A 23531-nucleotide genomic window follows, 5' to 3' on the forward strand; every position below is an offset into this window, starting at 1 on the left:
CCCAAAAAAAAACCCCAACAACAAAAAACAGCAAAACCCAACAGTTGAACTCTTGCCCCAATCCCAATAATCAGTTTGTGTTACAGGGGCACCAGTGCAAACCACTTGTGTAGGGAAACAAATTAATACAAACCAATCAAGTGAAAGTCTCCCTAGAAAGTAAAGGTCCAAGGCTGTGGTGGAGGGAGAAGTCACTCCAATCATTAAACTGAACAACACACTACTAACCTGGATGTTCACTCCTCTGAGAGATTCCCTGCGATGTGACCCTTGCAATAAAATTTCAAGTGCTGGCAATATTTGCTTATTGTCAGGCTTTCTCCAGTTCCCAGAGACAAGTGACACAAGATGCTTGACTTCAATTAATTAATGAATTTTTTGATTAGTTTCTGACCCTCAGAGAAACACGGGAGCAAGAGGTTCAAGTCCGGAGGGCACAGAAAGAACGAACACATGAGAACAGGATGGCAAGTCCTGCCTGTTATTTCTGAATGCTTATGTAACCACACCGCATGCTCACTTTTGGTGTAAAACTCCTGGAAGAAATTAGGAGCCTCAATTCAACCCTAATTTTTTCCCCCCTCCTTTAAGATTTCTTGTGAGAAAAAACTTGGAAGCTGTGAATATCTTTTGAAACCCAGAGTGGCCTGGGCTGCTGGGCTGTTTAAGCTCCGGTATGTGGTAGCCAACAGGTAGGACACAAGCAGTTCCTTGGGGGTGGTGGGTGCTCTGTAATCCCAGGCAGCATCACTGCTTCAGTCCCATGTCATAGGCCTCATGCGGGGACCCAGTGACATTTTGCTCATGCCACGGGGCAGGTTGGGGGAGGAGGGAGCTACGCTTCTCAAATGGGTGGGAAAGCTCTTACCGTGGCAGCAGCAGGAGTAGGTGTCCACTGGGCCGAGTGCCCAGCATCAAATTCAGCTGTTGACGGACGACAGGTTTACGTCGAGTGTCCTGTTTGAAGATGCCTTGCTGAAGTCGGGGCCGTGGGCTGGAGGCCAGGCTGAGCCAACACCATAGGAGGGAGGACAGGGTAAGGTGCAGGGGCTCCCAATGGATGCAGCAATATTTTACCGGACACTTTATAACTCTTTAGTCCCTGTACCCCCCCTTCCCCAACACCTCTCCCGACCTCTCACCTTTCACGTGTTCATTCGGAGGCAGGCCCAGTTTCTTGCCGCTCTTCCTGCTCCTCACCACTTGCTCAGGAGCTCCTCCCTCCTGCTCCCGAAGGTGGCAACACAATGGAGTCCCCCCTCCCCCCCAGCTCCTCAGAGAGGATTGGGGGGGGGGGGGACTGGGAGGCAGCTCAGACCTCTCCTCCCCCTGGATACTTCACTCCATCTCAGCAAGGGGCAGAGGAAAAGACAAGCAAACATAGCACAGCACTGACAGAGCGCCAAGCATGACCAAGGGCACGTCTGTGCTTGAAACTCATGTACCCACGATGGCGTCATGAACATGCATTAGCACTGGCCTGTTATGCGGTGGCCTTTGCTCTGCATTATTTCAGCCATGGAGCATCACAGGCTGGGAACAGACATGTCCTTGAACCAGTTGTGCCCACGCTTGTCCTGGAAGAGAAGAGCTCCAGGGTTGGCTCGTACACACATTGCCCTTCCAATTGGGGTTTATTGCAGTGCTCAAGCAGGGTCCTGGTGCACCCTGGGGTGCCACCATATCTTTTGAAAGGTGTTGTGAGATGAGCAGAAAATGCAGGGTCAAGCTTGTCCCTGCCTGGACAATTCTCCCATCCCCACTGCAAGAAAGTAAACACTGTAAGCCATAAATTAGTTTTTGAAGTTATGTGCAAAGCTACATGCTTCTGTGTGGGAGTCTGGAAATTAGACGGGGAATCTGCAAGTTAGGGAGAGCTCCCGAGTCCAAAAAGGTAGAGAACAACTAGTTTAGTGAGCAGCTGAAAGCACTGCCGCTTTTCTGCCAGTGGGGTGAATGACGCAATTCCAGGATTACTCTTCAGATGCACTTTATCCTGGGACAAACTGTTAGTGCTTCTTAACTCGTGAACCTTTTTAGTTTTTTTCCTGTGAAAACAGACATGGATACCTGAAAGATCGCAGCGCCCAGGATAAAATGGTTTATCCAAGGACAAATGTGATATCTGAATGTGTTGCAAAATAAACAAAAGCCTTAGGCCTCCATAATATGCTGCATCTACTTGGGCACAGCCAAGGGTGCACTTGGGCTCCCTACTTCCAAGCCAATTGGGAACAGTGCATGCGCTTTTGTATGAGGTTTTAATTCAGACTCCCACACAAAAGAACGTAGCTTTGCTCTTTGCAAAATGCACTTACTGTGAGGTGTGAGGATTTTAATATTGAACAGGAAAAACTGAAGGCCTAACCTCTAACAATGTTACACTAGGCCTTTCTCCCACAAGAAAGTGAAGGCTGTTTTTTAAATAAGAGGCAAACCAGGAAAATACGGTTTGTCACCATATGCCAGGAGGGTGCTCAGAGCTAATGAGTGCCAAGAGCTGCAGTGACATGCCAGGTCTGCTCAGAGTTAGAGCACTTTTGGTTTACATCCCTGGTTTTGATGCTCACAAAACCATGCACAACACACTGCATAATAGATAATTCTGCACCACTAGGATAGAAGGCAAATTACCTCAAGCCCTTTAAAAAAAACTTTTTACAAAAACATGTATAACATGAATTGGGTTGGATAAGAACTGAGGACATTAAACAGGAAACCAAATAAATGGTTGTGTTTCTACTTTTCTGTGTCTGCCACAAAAATAGAAGCACCTTTCTTTAAGACAGTCATATTGTGGTGCTGCTACCTTAGCTGGAAGGAGGGGTGGGAAGTTGGGAGGTGGCCAGAGAGCATGACCCACCAAGAAAAACTTCAGTGGTTGTAGGTTTATGGCCCTAGAAGGAAAAAAGTATTTACACTTTCCTCTACAGCCATTACTTTGAGCATATCTGGAAATCTGGAATCACAAATAGCTGGTCCTGGCCTTTAAACCACAAGTTAAAAAAAAAGAGGCTGATGTAGGTAGCCAGCAAAGCAGTATGGGAAACCAGGGGATGATTTTATAGGTGCACAACAATTGCTTCACAGTGAAAATGCATCCATACCCATTTGGTCACAGGTAGACTTGGCCTACATCTCAGGACCGCCTGCAACCTGCTTCCAAAATGGATTTTAATAGTTTAATAAAGGACACCAGACAGATTTCACTACAAAATCAGTCATGACAGAATCTCAACTGCACACTCACAGCAACAAATAAACAAGCTATCCCAGTTTTAAATCTTGTGCATTTATGCTAGTCAAAAGCAAGCACACATTTTGCAGTATTTTTAGTCTCTCACATGCAAGTATCCTCTCCTTAATGAATGTTTAGTGTACCACAAACTACGGAGAGAACTAATCGAGACTTCTGCCCAAGAACTGCTCTACACTGACAGTATTAGTCAGTCACACTCAAAAATGTAGCCAACACACCTCTCTCGGGAGAGAAAGTCACACCATCACCAGGACTCACTAAATCCCCCAAGGGTAGAACAGTTATCTAGCTAGGAGTAGTGCTTTTGTTGGTATTTGTTAGTCAAGGAACTGGAACAAGGCGTATCTACTAAAAAGCTGTGCTGGTAAGATGATATTTTCAAGGTTTTTATAATGTTAAGGAAAGACCTCAATCAGTGGCCAGATCTGAATATGCCAAAAGTAGGCTAAAAAGCCGAGATAATTACAGCTAAAACTCATTAGCGATGATTTTAGGAAGTCTGATGAATAGCTGCAAGTGTTAGTAAATCATAACTACGTAGGACTCCTAAAGCAAACCATGCTGTTATGGCTCCAACACCACCGAATTATTGCAGACTCTAAAATTGTTTCCTTTATATATTTTAAGTAAACTAGCTATTGGTTTGACAGACTATCTGGCTTCATGGCACAAGACTGGTGATTAGAAGATGGATCTGAATTAGTCACTATTCTGAATACTTCAGATTTCCATCCGGCTAAATAATTTTATGTTTTTAACTTTCAAAATTTCATTTTCATCCTATTTCCATGACCAGTAAATAATGCTGCTTTCAACTGATTAAGTTGCAAAAGACTGCACAGCTCTTCCTCTATTTTAAATCCAAACAAGTTTTGATTTACCTTACATTAGCAATAGACAAGCTAGATATAAATAAACCATCCTAAAACTAAAATAAATGTCACACTATAAGGGCCAGCATCGGTTGAATTAAACCTGGGCATATTTGAATGTAAACGAGGTCTCAGCATCCTGAGTAACACTGCCTTGAGACCATGATTTAGCTAATCAAAAATAAATGAATTAAACATCTTAAGCAGCTTAGATGTTTAGCTTGCCAGGAACATACTTGATTTCCCAGTAATCTCAAGAGCAGGACCCCAGAGACCTTCTGTTCAGAAGCCTGGCCCCAACTGCAAACAGGATACAACTGCTTAAAAGTGATCCAGGATTCACCCGCTAAATCACCACCAGAAATGAGGAAGATTTCCCTTGAGCAAGCTTCCCCAAGATCTTTCCTAATCATTTGGCTAAATGAATCTCTGTTCCCAAAAACAGGAAGAAAATGTAAATACCATGCGTGTCTCTTTACAGGGACTGACAATCTATTACATTAGTTTTTAAGTACTATCCATCCTATTTATAGCTAGACTTGTGTGGTCAGAGGAGTTTAATTCAAAACACTGTATGCCTTTCAGCATCAAATTAATTAGGCAGACGGAAACTTTTAAACAAGGAGTCTCCAACTCATCCCGACTCTAGGCCAGGTTTCTAGGCTGTGTTCCTGAATTCCCAGCCTCTTTACTAGCCTTGGAGGTGACATAGCTTTAGCCCACAGACCATAAATCTGACACCCTTGCTTTAAGCAACATGCTTGCTGCATTAGGGCAGCCTGGAGAATAAGACTAGGAACAGAACAAGTCTCCTGCCCATCGGAATAGGACACTGCTACCCTCAGTCTCTATTTCACCTCTATTACTTGTAATTCAGCAATTCCTAGGGTAAAATTTGGGACTCTTAATATATTAACCAGCCACTAACTTTCAGACCTCTCAGCTCTTTTAATGTTATCATTATCAGGTTATTCCAAAAGCTTTGATACTATCTAGAGATAGTGATTTTTTTAGACTATCCAATACTCTTCCCAATTTATTCATCACTTCCTTCTCAAAGATATCAGTGGACAAGTCCAAGCGAAAAGTTCTAGATGCTCTCCAGCTTCCACCTGGAGAGGCAATATCAGTAAAAGGCAGTACCCATCTTCCAGGCAACTGCTGCAGTCTGAAATTAAGCAAGTTTGAACATAAATAGTTGAGTGAGGAAGGAAAACATTTGAACTCTACATTGCTTTTTACCTATTATCCAAACCCTACTTGAAAACTCAAGCTCTGTAGTATGAAACTCACCCTGGGATTAAACACAGAACCAGTATGGACCCTAATGACGCACACCTCTGGATTACTCAGCCTTCTCCTTCTCCTCACCCAGAAATGGGGGAGGCTGGGGAAGAAAGCCATGCCCCACCCCACTTCATTCTCCTTGCTATGGGAGAGTCAATTAGATGTGGGGTGAGGGCTTAGCCCTTTGAAGGGAGCACGTCCGACCTCTGGCCCAGGCGCCTGAATCGGATCTCCTGGAGCTGGCAGCATTGCATTATGGAGGCTGGGTTCACACATGGGGGGTGTTAGCTTAGGCCCTAGGACAGTAGAGCTCGAGGGGGGAAAGTTCGTCAGGGATGGAGGGGCTGAGAGCTGTGCATCCTGGGATGCTGGCTGACTACAAATTGGCCACTGGTAGAGTGGCTGAGAGAAGCCTTGCCTGAAGTGGTGTAACTTTTAAGATTCCTAGAGGGTACTTCGCACAGCTTAAACACCCTTTAATGTGTGGATGCTCCTACTTTAAGGGTTTAAGATAACCTGCAACATCACCCTCAGATCGCTTTCTTCCAAACACTGAATCATTTTCTGTTTTGGAAATGACAAGGGAATTTCAGATCTGTTGGAAACAGTACTTTGCTCTCTCCATACAGAAAATAGTTTGGCAATGAGTTGGCACACGAAGGAAAAGTTGATTCAAAAGCTGCTGGTCAGAAGTCACAAGACTTTTCTATCATATCAGCAACCACTTTTCATAGCAGAAAGGACTGGTTGAAATAAACAGAATTTAAGATTAGATTTTTAAATGTGTAAGTTATTTTAAGAGAATGCATGGGCCCTGGAGGATCTGAAGAGCAACTCTCAACACAGATTAAGTGACAAAAAGACAGGGGTTTGTTTTTTTGATGGAGGGAAAGGAGAGAGGGAAACCTTTTAAAACCCAGGACTCCATGCAATGCATTCATTGAATCATTGCCTTTTCAATTCAAAGGAGATTCAACCAGATTTGATGGCCAAATTTCTGAATCCAAATCCATTTGGAGACATAATGGGTCTCCCAATTCGATTCGGAGAGATTCGACAATTTGGCCAGATATAGCTTTACATGTTTTTTTCTGTGTACCTTGAGGTACCAGGAGTGGCTCGTGAATGCTGAGACAGTGGGGTGAATCGAGCGTTCCATAGGAGCACGTGTGTGTGAGACGCAGCAGACCCAGAAGTGTATGAACTACTTCTGGTCCACTTCCAAAGCACATGGGGGATGCTCCTGCCCACACTCCCCCGCTTCCAGTTCAGCAACTGGTGCCTCTTGGGTGTGTGGGGTGTTATCTGTGGTTCCCCCCCATGGCCAATCACTAGGCTGGGGTATGTATGGGGGGGGGGGGGGTCGCCTAGTGTGTAGGGGACCTCTCTGGGCTCCTGTGGGACGCTTCATCTGCCCCAGCATCTCAGTGTTCGCAAGCCATGCCTAGTACCTCGAGGTACGTAGGAAGAAAAATCACGTAAAGCTGTGTCTATGGCCAAATCGCTGATTCTCTGAATCAGAATCAAATTGGGACACTGATCCAAATCAGTGAATCAAATCACTGTCCCCTCAATCCAGCTGAATCCAAACCACATACTGCCTGCTTCACACACCCCTGCTCTACACACAGCCGACTGTATCTACCGTTGATAAAATAAACATCTTCTAAAAGTGTGACATTTAGCAAATATGACCCTCTGGTACAAGAAAACCTGTCCATGAATGTAACCTGCAGAATCAAACAGAAGTTTACAACTGGCACCTATTTAAGCAAACAGATTTTAAACCATATGCACAAAAGAATTTCTGGCTTCAATTACCTACACAGTGGGTTGAGTAGTGTCTAAACTGGATGCATGGTTATCATTAGAACTTAATTCACAGGGGCTGTGCCCGATTTTGCAGTCCAAGTACAGCACTGATCACCATCTTCACAGTGGAGCTTGGTACCCCCCTCACCTGATTAGCTGAGGGGCCCTAGAATCTTCCTCCCCACCCCAGCCCTGCACAAATTCCCACCCCGCTCCAAGCTTCAGGATGCCAGGGCTTCCCACCTGTTTTTAGCTCCCTCCCCCAAGCTCTCGTGGAGGACCTACCAAATTTACAGTTTCTGCAAAAATCATTAATTAGGTATGTCCCTAGTTACCACTAATCCTGCATCTTAATTGTATTCATTTCCCCAGCCAATCCCTGGCTCCCAAGAATGCTCTACTGATTTGCCTCATGCACAAATGCAAGCACAAGTGGCTACACTTTTCAAATATGACAGCACACTGTTGGTTCTAATGTATATTTGGAATGCAGTATTTAAGAATTATTTTGCTACAGTAAGGTACCATTACAAAGCTTTGACGCTTCGGCTATGTTGGCATATAAACTATCATTACAAGAGTCGCTGAATGTGTAGAAAGGCCTCCATCTCTCCCCGTTATGCGATGCCCAACTATTTCATTATTTAGTTCATAAGCATGCCGTAAATTAGGAATAGTTAATTTTATATTAAAGTATCTCATAACACACAAAACTAAGTCTCAGCCATTCCTTCATTAGGAAATAAAAGTGCAAGTAGAAGCTACTGAATTTACATCAATTGAACTTTAAAGTATTAGTTTATTGTTATTTTTGTTTCCATACCTGCAGTTCCTTAACTGGAAATCTGGTAACATATTCATCCAGATAACTACAGCTAGCAGTGAATTATTACTGCAGCATACCTGGCTGGCATAGCAGAAATCAACAATTATGCGAACAAATAATTTTATACGCTATGTAGACCTTAAGGCATTTCTAAACCAATTAAAATCAGAATGCTGATTTATGCAAGTATCAATACTGCTTTTAAAATGCAAGTTAATACTGCTTTTAAAAACATTCTGTGAATCTAATCAAAACTGTAGGTTTTGAGATGCTCAGGCCTAGTGTATATTACAGACCTCTTAATGAGTTGCATCAAGAACCATCCCTTTCATCAAGGGACTGTTCAGGCCTGCAGAATAATTTTGAGACTTGAATACAAGAAAAAAAAGTTCCGCCAGTAAAACTGGTCCCTTTTTAACAAACAAGACAGACACAGCAAAAGGAACAGCATTCACATCACTTTAAGCATCATTTATACACAATTAATTCAACACATACCTCGTGAATGCATCAGGAACACACATAACCCTAAATGAAACCTCAGACTGCTTGCTACCCATGCTGTCAGAGGACACAGTATAAGAGGAAAAGAACTAAGAGAAACCAAAACCAGACTTGAGTATTTCTTAGTAGCATGTCTCAAGTTTGACACACAAAGCATACACACTTTTCCTAAGTAAAAAAACCTGAATGACACAAGGAGCAGTTTATTGTGTTAATATACAGTTTTTAAAATACTTTTTTTTTCTCCAAATATAGGGAAGCAATCTATATAGACTCTTTCCAAGTCAAAACATTGATTGGCAAAGCTTCAGTTTAGTTATAGACCAAGACAACTTCACTAGACTGCTTTTCTACATAAATTCTACTCAGAAAGTGACAACGAAATTAATAAGCCATGAGCACCAGGCAAAACACTGGAGGCCAAATGCATCCCTAAGTCAGTCAATAACTATACTAGAGATGAAAATGACCCATTTAAACATGGATCACTATCTGAATAGAAAGACAAATATCAAGAGACAGTTACAATAAGCACACATGTAAAAGTTAAAAAGAAGCAATTCAATTGGAGCTTGTTGTCAATATCTAAATACCTTGATCCAAGTATTAACCCAAATACAATTTGCAGGTTCTTCTTCCGTGTCAGTCAACCTGACTTGCAAAACTGGAATGGCCCATCTTAGTTTTCTGCTTTTTTCTACTTATTTTTCTACAGTAGGCAAAGGACACAAGCCTACTGCATTTACATTACCAACATAACAGTGAGCTTAAAAACAAACAAAAACCTCAAATCATTTAATCAAAGTTTAAAGTTAAATTTATTTTGAAATTAGATACTTAAACTCCAGCCCCTGCTTGCCCAATTTAAAACACACTGCTTAACATTATCAATTTAGATCTACAGTGTTCTTCATGGATACAGTTTTGGTGTTTACATTTAGATGGCAGGAAATTAAATATTTGAAAACAGCCTATAGACAACGCTATTTTAAAGAACATGGAAATACCAAGTATATCGTTGACATCTTGAGGAGACAGTTGGAACATCCAGTTTATGATTTGTAAGTGTCCTAGAAAACAAAGCATTTGATCCTTCCCCCTCTCAATTATGTCTGCGGACTAAAAAGGACAACTCCTGCACCAGATAATACCTGTGAAAAAGTCTGAAAAATCTAGCGAAGCAACTGGGAAAAAAAGTGAACTCTAACTACATCTAAGAGGTATTTACTATAAAGCAGAGCACCTTGTTTGTAGTTCCAGCTTAAAGAGTAATTTACCAGAACATAAAATCAGTGCTAGCATGAATAGAAGATAAGCGCTTAATATCAGGGGTGTCAAACACATGGCTAACAGGGAATCCAGATCTGGCAGGGGGGGTGGCGGTGTCAAATAAATCTGATACCCCTGCTTTACAGTATAGTAGGTCCTTAAGAATATGTATTTATAAGTTAAGAAATCCAGGCAAAGAAAGTCAGAAGGCTTTTCAGACCTTTGCCAAGATCAATTAATTACATTGTTGGATATTCTGTCATCACACTTCAAGTTGAAAACTAAAATTCATCTAATTTTTGTACTTAACTCCGCTTCAAGGATAGGACACAATGTCAACATAAAGAAGTGTTTAAGATACTGACTCAGATAGTATTCAAAGAGAATTTCTTTGATAGTGATGGCTGCGGTGCCCACTGCAGCCTAGTTTTCTAATTCTCAAGCAGGAAACGAACACTGGCTTCACTAAGGGAGGAACTTTCACTAAAATACTTATTACCATTTTGGGGAGTACCACAGAATTATGTCAAATGTGAACCACCATTAAGTTTCAGCTTGCATGTTTACATTTCATTTTTTTTCTAATTTGCATTAGGACTTCCTCACTCTAAGGAAAACAGCTTTCACCAGGCATTTTATAATTCCACAACCCATGGAAATTGTTAATGTGAGAGAAGTTCTGAACAGCTAAGAGATTAACGTGAAATTCAAGAAGTGATAGCTGAAGTATATGATAACAAATAGGGCATATTCTAGCAAACTGCTAGAAAGATTCAGATTTATCCCTATCAATGTTAATATAAAAACTTGAGTGAAGAGACAGTACACCAACTTACAGCAGACTGGTAAAGGGAGAAAGGAAGAACTTGCACTTTTAATACACAAAATGCTTCTGAAAGCCATTAGGCCTGTAAGATTAGTTCCCTAGTAATCTTTCATAAGGATAAAGACAGGGGAAGAAGAGAAAGAAGTCTGGTATAAGCAATTTGCTTAAGTTTGTTAGCAGTCATCATCCAAATACCATACAAGAACACTTATGTAATTTTTATCTTTTCAGTTGGTAAAATTCACTTAATCTAATTACATCATTTATGAAGATACAAGTTTCAAAATGTAACACCCAGTGTAAGAGTTGTAGTCATAAGCCTCTGAAGCGTATAGAAAACTCAGTTCTGTCCTTTAATGCTGTTTTCAAGTTTGTTTTATTCACTCTTTTGGATGACTATAAATAAGTGTTTCCACTATGGAAAAGAAAGTTAGCACAGTACATTTTCATGACTGGGAAATGGATTTTCTCAAAGCATCTTCAAAAGGGCAAAAGCTTAGAAAAAAACAACTTGAATGTCAGAATTCAGTTCTTTATAAAGTCCCTTGTAAAAATAAAAAAAAAAATAAAGAAAAAGAAAGGGAAAAAACTGCAAGGCCCAAGATGATTTATTGCTTTTCTTCAGTTTTTTCCTTGGTCTCTTTCTTCTCAGCTGCTTTGCTCTCTTCCTTTACGGAAAGCTCTTCTAATTTCGCAGCAACTTTTTCAGCACTATTGTCTTTGTCTGTGCCTGCTAAAAGATTGTTTGAAGAACCATTAAAATACAAGCAAAGGTAGGACTTTGTTAACAGGGAAAATACAAAAGAAATACACATGCAAAAGAACAGTGTGTTAGCCTGTTTTTACAACGGAAGAATTGTAACTGACTTTTGAAACAAGGATGCTACATTTTGTAAACTCATTGAATTGTCCACCAGAGTTGATTTGTGCCATCTTTTCCCTTGCTAATTCCTCTTGTTCAAAATGGGCAGGTATCTTCCCTCTAATGGAAGTCAATGCTTCAGCTACGCTAAGGGCTGTATGAATAGGAGGCAGGGGTACCAATCTGCTACAGAAGGGATCAGCAAACTATCAGGAGCAGCATGCCACATTAAAGGAGACTAGTTTTAAGGATGTTTACTGCTTGCAACCCAGCTGCTGCCAAATTGTTGTTAGTGTCCTGGGCTTTGTAGGCCAGGTAAAGGGGGGGACATCCTTTAGCAGGTATAAGTTGCTGTTCCCCGTGCTACAGGATTGCTACTGATAAGGTGTAACCTCTGGATTTGGACATACTAATTTTACAGAACTTCAAGCACCTTAGGTAGTCTTACCAGTGTTAAGTACAACTTTCTACAACCTCATATCCCTTTCACACCAACATCTTTGTTGAAAAGGAGCAAAACCACCAAAAAAAACCAACATAAAACCATAAAATTTAAGAAAGACTATACTAGGAGTGAATACCTAACCAAAAGAGGCCCCCACACATTTCCTGAACTGTTTGAACTGGAAACTGTTAAACAAGCTACACTGTATGAAACTAGAGAGGTTTGTTTAGCAAGCTTCTCTCTACTACTGTGAATTCTCTACTTCAGAAGTCATAGTGGCAACCCATTAAATGAAAAAGTAAAACAATTTAACAAAAGCAAACAAAGTTTTAAAAATCTTGCAAAGGATAGTTACTTGTGGGTAGAGGTGCACCGATATATCAGCTATCTATTGGATTGGTACCGATCAGAGGGAAATTTACATCATCAGCTACTGTCTTTTTTTTTGGCCATTTGTAGCCAATTATACTTACTGATAATTTTGCCTTTTGGGCAGTGCTCTAGACATATGGGTTCCCTGTCCCCCACGAGGCCAGGGGACCTAGATGCCTGCAGCATTCTAGCCTGCAAGGGGTCCTACTTGGGCCTGCTAGAAGTGAGATGCAGGGGGCACCATGTGCACGTGTGCAGTGGCATGCATGTGCATGGCCAGGAATACAGCTGGGCAATGTGGATAGCAGCTCCCTGCAGGTAAGTCTATGTAGGGGAAGGGGCATTTGGGGATGGAGGGAAGACTGAAGCCCTCACTGTTAGGGAGGGAGTGGACCAGAGGCACAGGATGCTGCCCAGCCAAGGCAGCGCATGGAACTTGGGACCGGGAGCAGGATAAAGCCACAGGCAGCTCAACCAGGGGGTTCTGGGGAGCAGCAGCTCCATGCAACCGTGCGCATCCCAAGGCAGGCATGTGCCCCCCAGATTTGTACGCAGGGTAGATGTGGGCTGCCCGCTGTGGGCTCGGGCCTCTCCACTTTGTTGTCTTTCCCTCAAGAGCCTCATGTTGACCATATGCCCCCTACCCAGCCAGCAGCAGTGGGGGCAGCTAGTTGTGCCCCCCACTGCTGGGGATACAGCTGATGCAGCGCTCCCAGGGCAAAGGCAGCAGGGCAGAGCGCCCTGAGCCTGCAGTAAATGCCACCAACATCATTTTAAAGCTTGGGGACGGTTTTAAGCAGAGCAGAGCTGAGCTGGACATGGGCAGATGTAGGTTGCCTGCCGCAGGCTCAGGACTCTCCTGTCTGCCGTCTTTGTGCTCAGAGCCCTGCGCCAGCTGCTAAACTCTACCAGCAGCCGTGTGGGTAGTGAGCTGTGCCCCCTGCTGCCAGGTGGGCAGAGGGTGCGTGGCTGGTGTGTGGCTCCCAGGACAAAGGCAGCAGAGCAGAGAGCCCCGAGCCTGCAGCAGGCAGCCCACATCTGTCCTGTGCACAAATCTGGGGGGGAACAATCCCCCTTGGGGGAGATGCACAGCAGTGGAGAGCTGCCCCTCCCCACCCTGCGAATGATCCACCTGTGGCGTCATCCTGCTCCCCACCCTGCCAATTTAACCGAAGTAAATCGGTTATCAGATTGGCACTGGCAAATATGGTTGGTTAACTGGCTATCGGTATCAGCCCAGAGAATCTTCATTGGTGCACCCCTACTTGTGGGACGCAGGAAGTCAGGACGGGTAAATACCACAAATGCAGAATACTGTGAGCAACAACAAACACACCATTCCATGACACGTGTCCTAAAAACTGTATCAAGAACAATTGCAACAGTCTTCTACAGGAAAAGAAGTGTTTGACATCCTGAAGCATTACTCTAGCAGACTGAAAAAGCACCTGGACTGAAGATTGCAGTCAGGCACAGAGTGAGTCTGCCAAAAACAGCAACAACATACCACCCCCCACTAAAGCCTTGGGATAGAGGATTCAGATAAGTTTAGATAAACTTAATTTCTAACTGACATAGTACTTATCTAAATTTCAAAGGAATATTAAACATCTTACCCTTCTTTGCCCTCTTATCTACCTCATTCCTGCATTCTTCAAATTTTGCCTTGAATTTCTGTGCATCTGTACAAAGGAAATAAGAAATGCTTTATTAGCTTGAGCTCCCTGTAAAATCTGGGTTCCCAAATGCCATTTGATTTAAAATAAAGTCTAGTGCAAGTTTTGATATTTATTAAGTGCATTTTTTTTTTTTTTTTAACAACAGCAAATTAATCAACTGAGGTTGAAAGCGGTGTTAAATATTTAGAATTCTAGTCTCTCTCATTTATTTAAATACACTGTCTAAAGAAAGAAAAAAATTGCACATGAGAGGTTTCTCAAGAATACTCACATTTTCAACTTCTGCCACTAATCAACGTTAAGCAATGTCCTATAAACTTGTTCCGAGTTGGGGTCTATGGTCTGAGTGCATCATACTTAGATTTTTCTCTGCCAAATTCAGTTAAGAAAGACCAGCAAATTTGCACTACAAATGCCTACGCTACACATGATAAGACTTTAGGCTGCGTTTTCAATCTTAAAAGCTCTGATAAGCACAAAATTAAAAAAAAAGTGCCAGCTGCTACACAGGCCAAATGTAGCCAGCTTTAATTTTTCCAGGTAAAGCACAATTTTTCCAAACTAACATATTTCAGTATAAATGAAGTATGTATATTTTTTCACAGTTCTATCTAGAAGAGTGGTGGTCATTATCACTTTACTTACTATTATCCCTCCAACTCAATCTGAGAAAAAGAAAACCAAAACAAAAATCAAGTCACTGCCAAATAGATCTACAAAGATAGCTTGACATACTAAGTTACTTTGACTGACCACTTGAGGTCACTGTTGCCCCGTTGAAAAATACAGCACTTCCATAACCAGATACAAAATCAGTTTAGAAATTCTTTGGAAAATGTGCCCTATCCACAAGTTTTTGGAAGAACTTCCTCTAAAGAGAATGAATGCATTAGGCAAAAAAAGAAACCCACCCACAGTGACATCACTCAGCCAGACCAGAAATTAAATTCTATATTTATGAGCTCTTGGAGAAGGAGTTCTATCACCAGTCAGCTTTGCCTACAACAGTGGTTCTCAACCTTTTTAGGCTCAAGGCATCCCTTAGAAAATGTCTGCTTTTAGTTTTCACTCATTTTTTAATGATTAAAAACAAACAAACAAACAAACAAACCCCAAACAACCAATATAGTAATTTTTCAACTGCGAAGAGCACAACAGGTCACAACTTTTTTTTTTTTTTTTTTAAAACACCATGGATTATTTGAAATTGCTTGGTTTATCTTAGGAATCATATTTGCATACCTAACAGTACTAACATTGTGTGGTACCCCACATCAACCCTGAAAGGATCTCAAGGCACCCCAGGGTGTCACGGCACTGGTTGAGAATCACTGGCTTAGAAAGTTTCACAAAAACAAGCTGTTCACATTTATAATATATAGGTAGTAGAGATTTGATACAATTAAAACAAAAAGTGAGTATTATTTGGTACCTTAGTGCAGCAGACAACCATATACAATTCTAAGGGAAATGGCTCCAAATGGACAACAACTTGTAATGCCAACATTCAAATCTCAATGAAAAATGAACTGAGGCAGGATGAATCCACCGATGAATATCTTTCAGGGATGTTCTACTTTAATATTATTCTAGACCACCAAAAGCCTCACTGGAAACAGAACATCAGTAAACTTATCAAAAATGCTTGTAGGTACTAAATGCTGCACTGGCTAGTACAGATGTCTAACAGCTATTGTTTCCCTAGGTATTAAGAACATTGCTAACAGTTAACTACTTGCACCATGCCACTCACTTTCTGCATTTAAAAATCGGATTGCCAGGAGTTCAGGTTTAGGGCTTTCATCTGCAAAGTCAGCATGTGTATTCCAAACCCATGCCCTGTCACTTCCAGCATTAGGCTTCAACTCCATTAAAGGTGTAACTAGAAAACAAACAAACAAACAAACAAACAAAAAAACCTGTTATGTACATGGAGAACTACACTGAAATACATTTTCCTCAGTAGATTCACAAGTGAGCCAAATAAATTAACTTTTAAAATATCCATTTACTTAGGCCTACTTTCATAGGGATTGGGGCAACAAATTAGCTAACATGAATTAAAAATGTGACTGCAACTCTTTCTACCCAACGTCCCAGACCAGTTCTAATATTATAAAAGCCTAAGTCTGCCTGTCTGTCCATAACACTTTATTCGCACTCTGATTAGCTGATGGAAATAAGAGTGCTCCAAGCATGGGGGAGCACTGCCATGATTTCAAAGCCACGACCGGACAGTGGGTGGGGGAGTCGAGGCCAGCAGTGCTGGCCTCGGCTTCCCCAGCCCACTCCCTGCAAAGGGCAGAACAGCGGCAACATGGGGCATTAGGTGGTGGCACTCCATCCCAGCCCTTCTCCCCGTCATTCTTGACTGACAATTGGTTAGTTTAACATAAAGCCAATAATTACAAGAGTGCCAAGAACCCACTCTTCAAATATAAAAACAGTCGGTTTCTATTCAGTTCTACTTTGGAATGCACTTACCATATTCAAAGACCAATAGCCAAAATGTATTTACTTTGATGCTTCAGAAAAAAACCCACCTAGAAGCACCCAAATAAAATAGCAAAGTGTTCTCCTTTCCCTTGCTGGCAGTCTTACATATTAAAGCCCTTTCAGTTTCTACAGGTATAAATAATAACTGCAAGGAAAAGTCAGCTAAACAATTCTGTCCCTCACAGCATCTTAAATCTGTTTTATTACCTTGCTGTGAAAGTTCTCAGGTTTACTATGAAGAGCACATTTCCCATTTTGAATTCCTCTGCTACCCTTGGTTTAGCATTTCCTGCAACAACTGTACTAAATTAGGTATTTGTGCTGGTCAGACATGAGTTTGATGAAAAAGTTACTAAATGGAATTGTATGCTGTATTTTACAGGTACTTCGATTAAATTAATGGTACCTCCTAACTTTGATCTACAAGACTGGGTTACCTTGTTTCAGATCTTAAAATGTTTCCTTGTACAGGTACCTCACCTATTGTTCCAGTGTTTTGGTTTTTTTTGCTTCATCTCTGGACCTCTTGCTTAGTTTATACAATATATATGTGGCTCAAAAGCAAGCTACAGATGATTTATTTTAGAACACCAGAATGCTATTAGCACAGTAGAACCAGTATATAGTATTCCAAGACTGATAATATGACATGAAGAGTTTGAGCATACTTTGAGAAAACGGACAAATTTTCCTCATTTGTTTACACATCATTTTTTTCACTAAAAGGCTGGTTTGTCAGAAGTAAATTAATTTTATAAGGACTACTAACAACTTAAGAGAGCTGTTTTTTCCCCCTTCCCTTTTTAATATTTAATGTGTTACTTCTTTTCCCTAATATTTTACACAATTATATAGGTTTGCATTTATCCATACCATTTTTCAAACAAATTTAGCAATGGGCTTTCTATATTACTTTTTCATTTTAAATCTGCATCAAGCTGCATTTGGATGAAGGGTGGCCATGAATTAATATATAGGAACAGCATTTTGAAAATTAAAAAGGTACCTTCAACACATGGATCATATTTAACAGAGATTAGTTTTATCAAAACATTTGATAAAATGCATTTGAGACTGATTAAACAAAGTATTCCCTACAGCTTGAATTGGACACATTTCTGTTCACCACATCCCTCAACTTTTTTTCCGGGGGGGGGGGGGTGTTGGGATGGGGCAGGGAGGCGAGAAAGGACCAGAAGAAAAGCATCTAGAGGTCATCCTTATTTTTATTCCTATATTGTTTTTCTTTCAAGCTTTCTTGCTTTTAAAAGTGCCAAATTATTTTTGAATGTAGTCAAATAAACTGAAATACAAAACAGACTTTCTGCACCTGCAAATGTAGCTAATGCTGTCAGTCCAGTGGTTGGAGCTTAGCCAGCTGCTTTTAGCAGTTCGCTGGTTTGAATTCCTACAAAGCTTTGGCAGCTGGTATGTATTGCTTTATTAGATCACATCAAATGTAGACCCCAATTTCACTTACGGATTTCAGATTTTAATTCATTAAATCAGGCCCATTTACTAAACTTTTTTTTTTAAACTTACGCTTCAATTTGATCAATAAGATGTATGAAGTCGGTATGAAAGTGGTAAAAATTACCATGCCAACTACTTTCTTGTGGTATGACCTACCAAGTGCTCCATGGAAGCTTCCTGCATGCTACAACCCTACAGTAAAAAAAACACTGGTGTACTTAGCCAATGACAACTTTGCTAGCCAGTCTCAGATTAGCTTAATTTTACCATGGAATAAAAAGCTAGTGTCGCAGCTACCACGGTACACCCTCACAGAAACTTGCTTTTTTCAGATGGTACCTCACATACACTAAACTTTAAAACCCACTCCATGGAATGAATTTCCAAAATACTGCCACACACAAATTCTAAAGACATCTCTTTTTATTCAAGTTCTCTATGCTGGATCCAAACAAAGTGTTATAAACTGCCTTAGCCTCTTTTTTTAAAAAAAAACCAAACAAACACAAACACACACCTTGAGTGTGATTTTAACGATCAGAATTTTCAAACTCCATACTGCTATATCTGACAAACTGCCTGCAAATCTGCAGACTTCATTACATAGTCAAAAATGTTCAGATGTGTGTCTGATTTACCATATTGTAAATAAGTTAACTGCAGTATTGCGAGGTTGTTCCCATTAGTGTCAAGATTTACCAAAACACTGACTTAATCACTGCTAAAAAGCCATCAGGTTGCTCTTCTAACCCTATTTATGAAAGCTTGAGGATAAACAAAATATGTATGAATCCTACAAAGTTGACAGTGATATCGCACATGGAGGGGAAAAGGCAAATGGAAGCTATTATGGGACATGGCATAACAAACATACTGTAATGATTTGCACAGATTTTTAGGGTTTTGTCTCTTCTCATGAGGAGGCGAATTGTTCCTTTCTCCTTGTGTTTTAGGAGCTTTACATCACCAGTTCCTCGTTCTTTCCACTCTGGAAGGTCATTTTCTGATGCAAATCGAAACAACTTTGCTCGCCTTAAGAAAGAAAGAAATGAGATCTGAGTTTGCAAGCAAGAAATTGTTAATTTAGATACCACAACAGATAAAGGATGCTGCACTGTCCAATGTAGCAGCTTGATTCATAGTTTCATAGTTGTTGGGGGGCAAGAAGAGACCTTACAGATCATCTATAGGACTCGAGACGCACAGAAAATGAACTACATCTTCACTGAAATATTTATTCTATGAAACCTTTCCAGACTTCATGCAAGTTAAAGTACAAAATAAGGATTTGCATATGTAGCATGTTACCAGTGTTGATTTTTAATTTCAAAACAGAACCATATACTAACCATTAAAAACTTCAGCAGCCTACAAGATGGGCAACGAAAGCATGTCTGCATAAAAGTCTAAATAACTGCATATCGGCACTAAATATTTTAGCTTTTTGCCATCAACAGCTAGTCCTTGTGTTTTTAGATGTCCAACATGTAACAGCAACAATTTTTCTGTGATTCAAGTTCTTCTGTATACTTGGAATACAATTACTATATTGAAGTTACAACCAGCAACGCTTGTGCATTCAGTAAAATAAGCAATGAAGCTCTTAAATCTACAGGACTTAAAGGCGAGCTACCCACTATCTCTCTAGGTTTGTTATTTTCAACAGGTATCCCACATACTATCAGTAATTAGCATATGAAAGGTATTTTCCAGCATGAGAAAAATGTAAATGCAGAGGTATTCAATCTTAGAATTCTTTCATTTGAACCTTACTGCTTGCTTTCCCCAGTTTGCAAGATAGCCTCCCATAGTGACTACAGGATCATAACTGGAAAGAAAAATCAGACTTGCTTACAAATATTTAAAAAATGTACGGCTTTTTTTTTTTTTTTATCTACAGAGAAGTTCCAAAATTTAGAGTATATCCCTTTTAAGATTACTGCTCATCTTAAAATTAGTGATTTTATTTAGAGAACTTCCTTTCTATATCAAATGATCTTCCTTCCAGTACTGAAAAACAGAAAAATGAGATCAAGTTTAAAAGCAAATGTATTTTTGTGCATCAGAATAAGTTTTGTTACCCACCTGAGAAATAAAGGGTTATTTAACAATTGGGTTCATCATTGCCATGCTCTAGGAGTCATGTCTAGCCATGCAACTAAGAACACTTAAGCAACATTTTGCTGTAAATGGGATCTAGACAAGTCTTTTGATCCCAATGTTTTATCACAGAAGGGAAGTGACACTATTTTAATGCCCTCAATTTGTTGCTCTCCCTCAGATATCTCTATCTGTAATTACATGCATCACTGAACTGATGGTCCTCTGGCAGAGGGGCAAATCCACCTTTAGATCCACCCCACAGAGCTTGTCACTTCAGTTGCCAGAGCTCCTATGCTGATGCAGGCCAGCATCCAGGGAGTACCACTTCCTCCCACCTACTTGCTAGCAAATTTCTGGGTTTTGGTCACTGTTGGCCACTAAAATTAGCAGTAGTTCGCAAGAGGGAAAGGGTAGGGGTAGGAGGTGGTATTTAAAGCTGGGTACTGCCTGTGGCAATGCAGAGGCTTCAGTAGCCATGGTGAGAAAGAAACCATGTGGCCCAGATGTGGAGGTGGGTTGTTCAGCCTAGCAATGGCCCAAACCCTGGCTGTTGGCAGGGAATATGGCTCATTTGAGTTTGACACCCCTACTCTAGAGGGGAGAAACTCCAACAGCAGGTTGTTAAACAGTCTTATCCTCTCGGACAGTCTCAACTAGACATTGTTTGAATTTCCAGACAGATGCTTAGGGAACAGCCCAACAACTTTCATTATCCTGCAAAGTAGCAAGTAACTGAAGTTACTGTAACCTCCTTTTTTGCAGTCTCTCTCATAGTTTTGCACAATTCAAGTTTATGGGTTTGCTTTCTAAACAAAGCTTTCACTAATATCCAATTAGTGCTGGCAAACATGATTTAAATCATGTTATACAGCATAAGCCCAAATCTTGGAACTCCCATCATTCCTGGAGAAACTGACATTAATCACATCTGTAGCCATTTACCTGATCTCATACTATATATTACCCTAGATTACTGCCCTCTGCATAGTGGCTTGTAACAAGCTAGCGTTATCAAATTGTTTAAAAAATATTTAGCAGCAACAAGTGATGAGCACATACAGTCACACATTACTTACATCTTAAAGAGCTCTTCCTCATCCTCCTCAAGAGTCTTGATCTCTTGCTCAGGAAGAGAAACTATAGGCTCAAACTGAGGATCATGGTTAGAATCATCTGCATTTTCAGTTGAGGTGTCATGCTCCTCATGTGTATCCTGGTGAAAAAATATTCAGTTACAAGTGTGATTTTGAGACTAAAACTATAAAATGATACCAAAAGTATTTATGAGCAACTACTATGCTTTGAGTACTTTATAGACTGGCAAAGCTTAAGTACTGCACCATGAGTCTCAGTTCTGCCAATTAAACTTTTATTTGGCTTTTAAGGTAGGCAACATTAACATTTTCTCTTACAGAAAGTATTGCCTCCATTCCTAAGGGAAAGTAATGCAACTGTCTTACAATTTTTCTCCACGCTTGATTCCTCATTCAACGGCAAACCCAGGAAAATAAGAATAGGAATTTTAACAAATTTAAACTATGTTGATATATCACATAACTGCTGTTTCCATACAGGCAAAAGCAACTCTTCGTGGCAAAGATCTACAACAGAGTAGGAGAAAGACTGCAGATTATTTAATTTTTTAAATAAACTCATTTTTTATTTTAGTTTTCTGTGCACCCAATGTGACCAATCTTTACTAATCTTTTTCTTGATCCACAGTTTCCGCACTACCTCTTCTTATGATCTTGCAAATGGCATAAATGTGTAATTATTTTGTTTGTAAAAAAATAAGTTGACTGATTTACCATTTATAGAAAAAAACAATTAAGATGTGCTGGAATGTTACTAAAGACTGTTTTGAAACATCGAATATAATGAATGCAGTAGAGAACCTGGCATTACGAAAATTGCCTAAGGCCATGAAAAACTGCTTCCCCACATTTAGTTTTGCATCATGTGTTTTAGGTTGAAGTACTAACCTTCCTACTAAGGGTTGGATGAAGATATTGAAAACAAAGGCTTAAAGAATATTCATTACACATACTGCTATAGAAGATGAGAAACAAAAACAAAATTTTAAATGCTGCGGTTAGAGTCCAGGATCATCTGTGTTATAATTATTCGGGGACACAGACATATATATTTTTCACTGAAGTTTTCGATTTTCATTTTCATTGAAGTTTGTGATTTTCAGATACTGTTAATGGTTTTTTAAGTACTGAAAACTTGCATTAATATTCTGTATTTTAAGCAAAATGTGATGGTCACATATGAAGAGTGTAAAAACTAGTGTTATAGAATACATATGATTAAGGAGAAAACCCCCCAGATTTGCAATGCAAGAACACCAGATTCAGATGTGCAGGACTCGTGCCAAATGCTTTCAAACTTGTACACCTTTACGTCTAAAATGCAATATGATGCCTCAGCATTAATAAGGGGGAAAAAAGGACATGTTGGGTACATCAAAATGATCCTTGCCTGGGAGGTCAAATCTCCGGACTTTTCAAAGCCGTGCGCAGAGTAACAATTGACTGAACAGCTAGAAAGGATGAACATTTCTGAACACGGTCTAAACGCACCAGAAGACAGCAAAAGAGTTGACCTCTTTTTGCTGACCACCATGATGACCACCATTTGTTTACGACAGTAAGTACAGACTGGAACACTCCTAATTTTTTTTTTTTAAATTAGGATTTTGGCATAACTTCTTAAATCGACCAGTGTGAACTCCCAAATTCGCACATAGGATTAGTTTCTCTTGCTGAATATCAGGACTCGTGGTAGAGGCAATTTCTTGTATTCTTATTAGACCCACTAGATGTTTGCAGGGAAAAAAAAAATTTCCAACTTGATTTTGGCAAAAAATTAAAATAAATAGTTTTAATAGAGACAAGACAACACCCAGGTGACTCTAAATGGCAGCTCCGATTAATTATAAGAGAAAAACGGAGCATCTCTTCCCCTCCCCCGCTTTAAGTGCCTCCCAGTGCTACCGGGGACGCGGCTACCGACTCTCCCACCACCGGCTCCGTGCGGCCTGCACGCGCGGAGCCGCGGCCAAGCAGCGGGCAGGCGACACAGGGGAAGCCCGCAGGGCGCAGACACGAGGCCGGGCCCGCGTGGCCTGGAGGCCTCCGCTCCGGGGTCCAAAATGGGGGCTGCATCGTCGGGCCTCCGGGACAGGGCCCCTGTCGCTGGGCCCGGCCAGGCCCCGACTAGCCCGGGGGTGCCGCCGCCCCGCCCCCAGCCTCAAGCCCAGCCCGCGCTCACCTTGGTGTCGGCCATGGGGCTGGCGCTGCTGCCGGCCGCACTGGGCTCCGCTTCCTGCCGCGCTCGCGCTGCCCCGCCCCCGCCTCTACCTCATTCCCGCCGCCGCGAGGCCTTGTGGGAGCGCCCCTCCCCCCCCGTTGCGGCGCCGCGTGGCCGCCGCCCGCTTAACC

General features: G+C 41.1%; 1 protein-coding gene across 1 annotated transcript; it reads right to left on the bottom strand.

The window, feature by feature from the left end:
• Nucleotides 1–8747: 8747 nt before the first annotated feature.
• On the bottom strand, nucleotides 8748–23463 carry RANBP1 (RAN binding protein 1). The gene is made up of 6 exons (XM_019539021.1): nucleotides 23362–23463; nucleotides 21162–21298; nucleotides 18857–19014; nucleotides 15767–15895; nucleotides 13951–14016; nucleotides 8748–11388 (listed from the first exon to the last, which is right to left on the bottom strand). The coding sequence occupies exons 1-6, from the start codon at nucleotides 23374–23376 to the stop codon at nucleotides 11264–11266; spliced, it is 630 nt and encodes a 209-aa protein (XP_019394566.1). The 5' UTR covers nucleotides 23377–23463; the 3' UTR covers nucleotides 8748–11263.
• Nucleotides 23464–23531: the final 68 nt, after the last annotated feature.

Source organism: Crocodylus porosus, unplaced genomic scaffold (genome assembly GCF_001723895.1).
Source record: "Crocodylus porosus isolate Cpor-Errol unplaced genomic scaffold, CroPor_comp1, whole genome shotgun sequence".
Lineage (NCBI taxonomy): Eukaryota > Metazoa > Chordata > Crocodylia > Crocodylidae > Crocodylus > Crocodylus porosus.

Coding starts and splice junctions, on each gene's coding strand:
- RANBP1 (XM_019539021.1), bottom strand. Junction 15,896..18,856: donor AATCTGTGCAAATCATTACA/GTATGTTTGTTA, acceptor TTTGTTTTCTAG/TTACACCTTTAATGGAGTTG. Junction 11,389..13,950: donor AGATAAGAGGGCAAAGAAGG/GTAAGATGTTTA, acceptor ACAATCTTTTAG/CAGGCACAGACAAAGACAAT.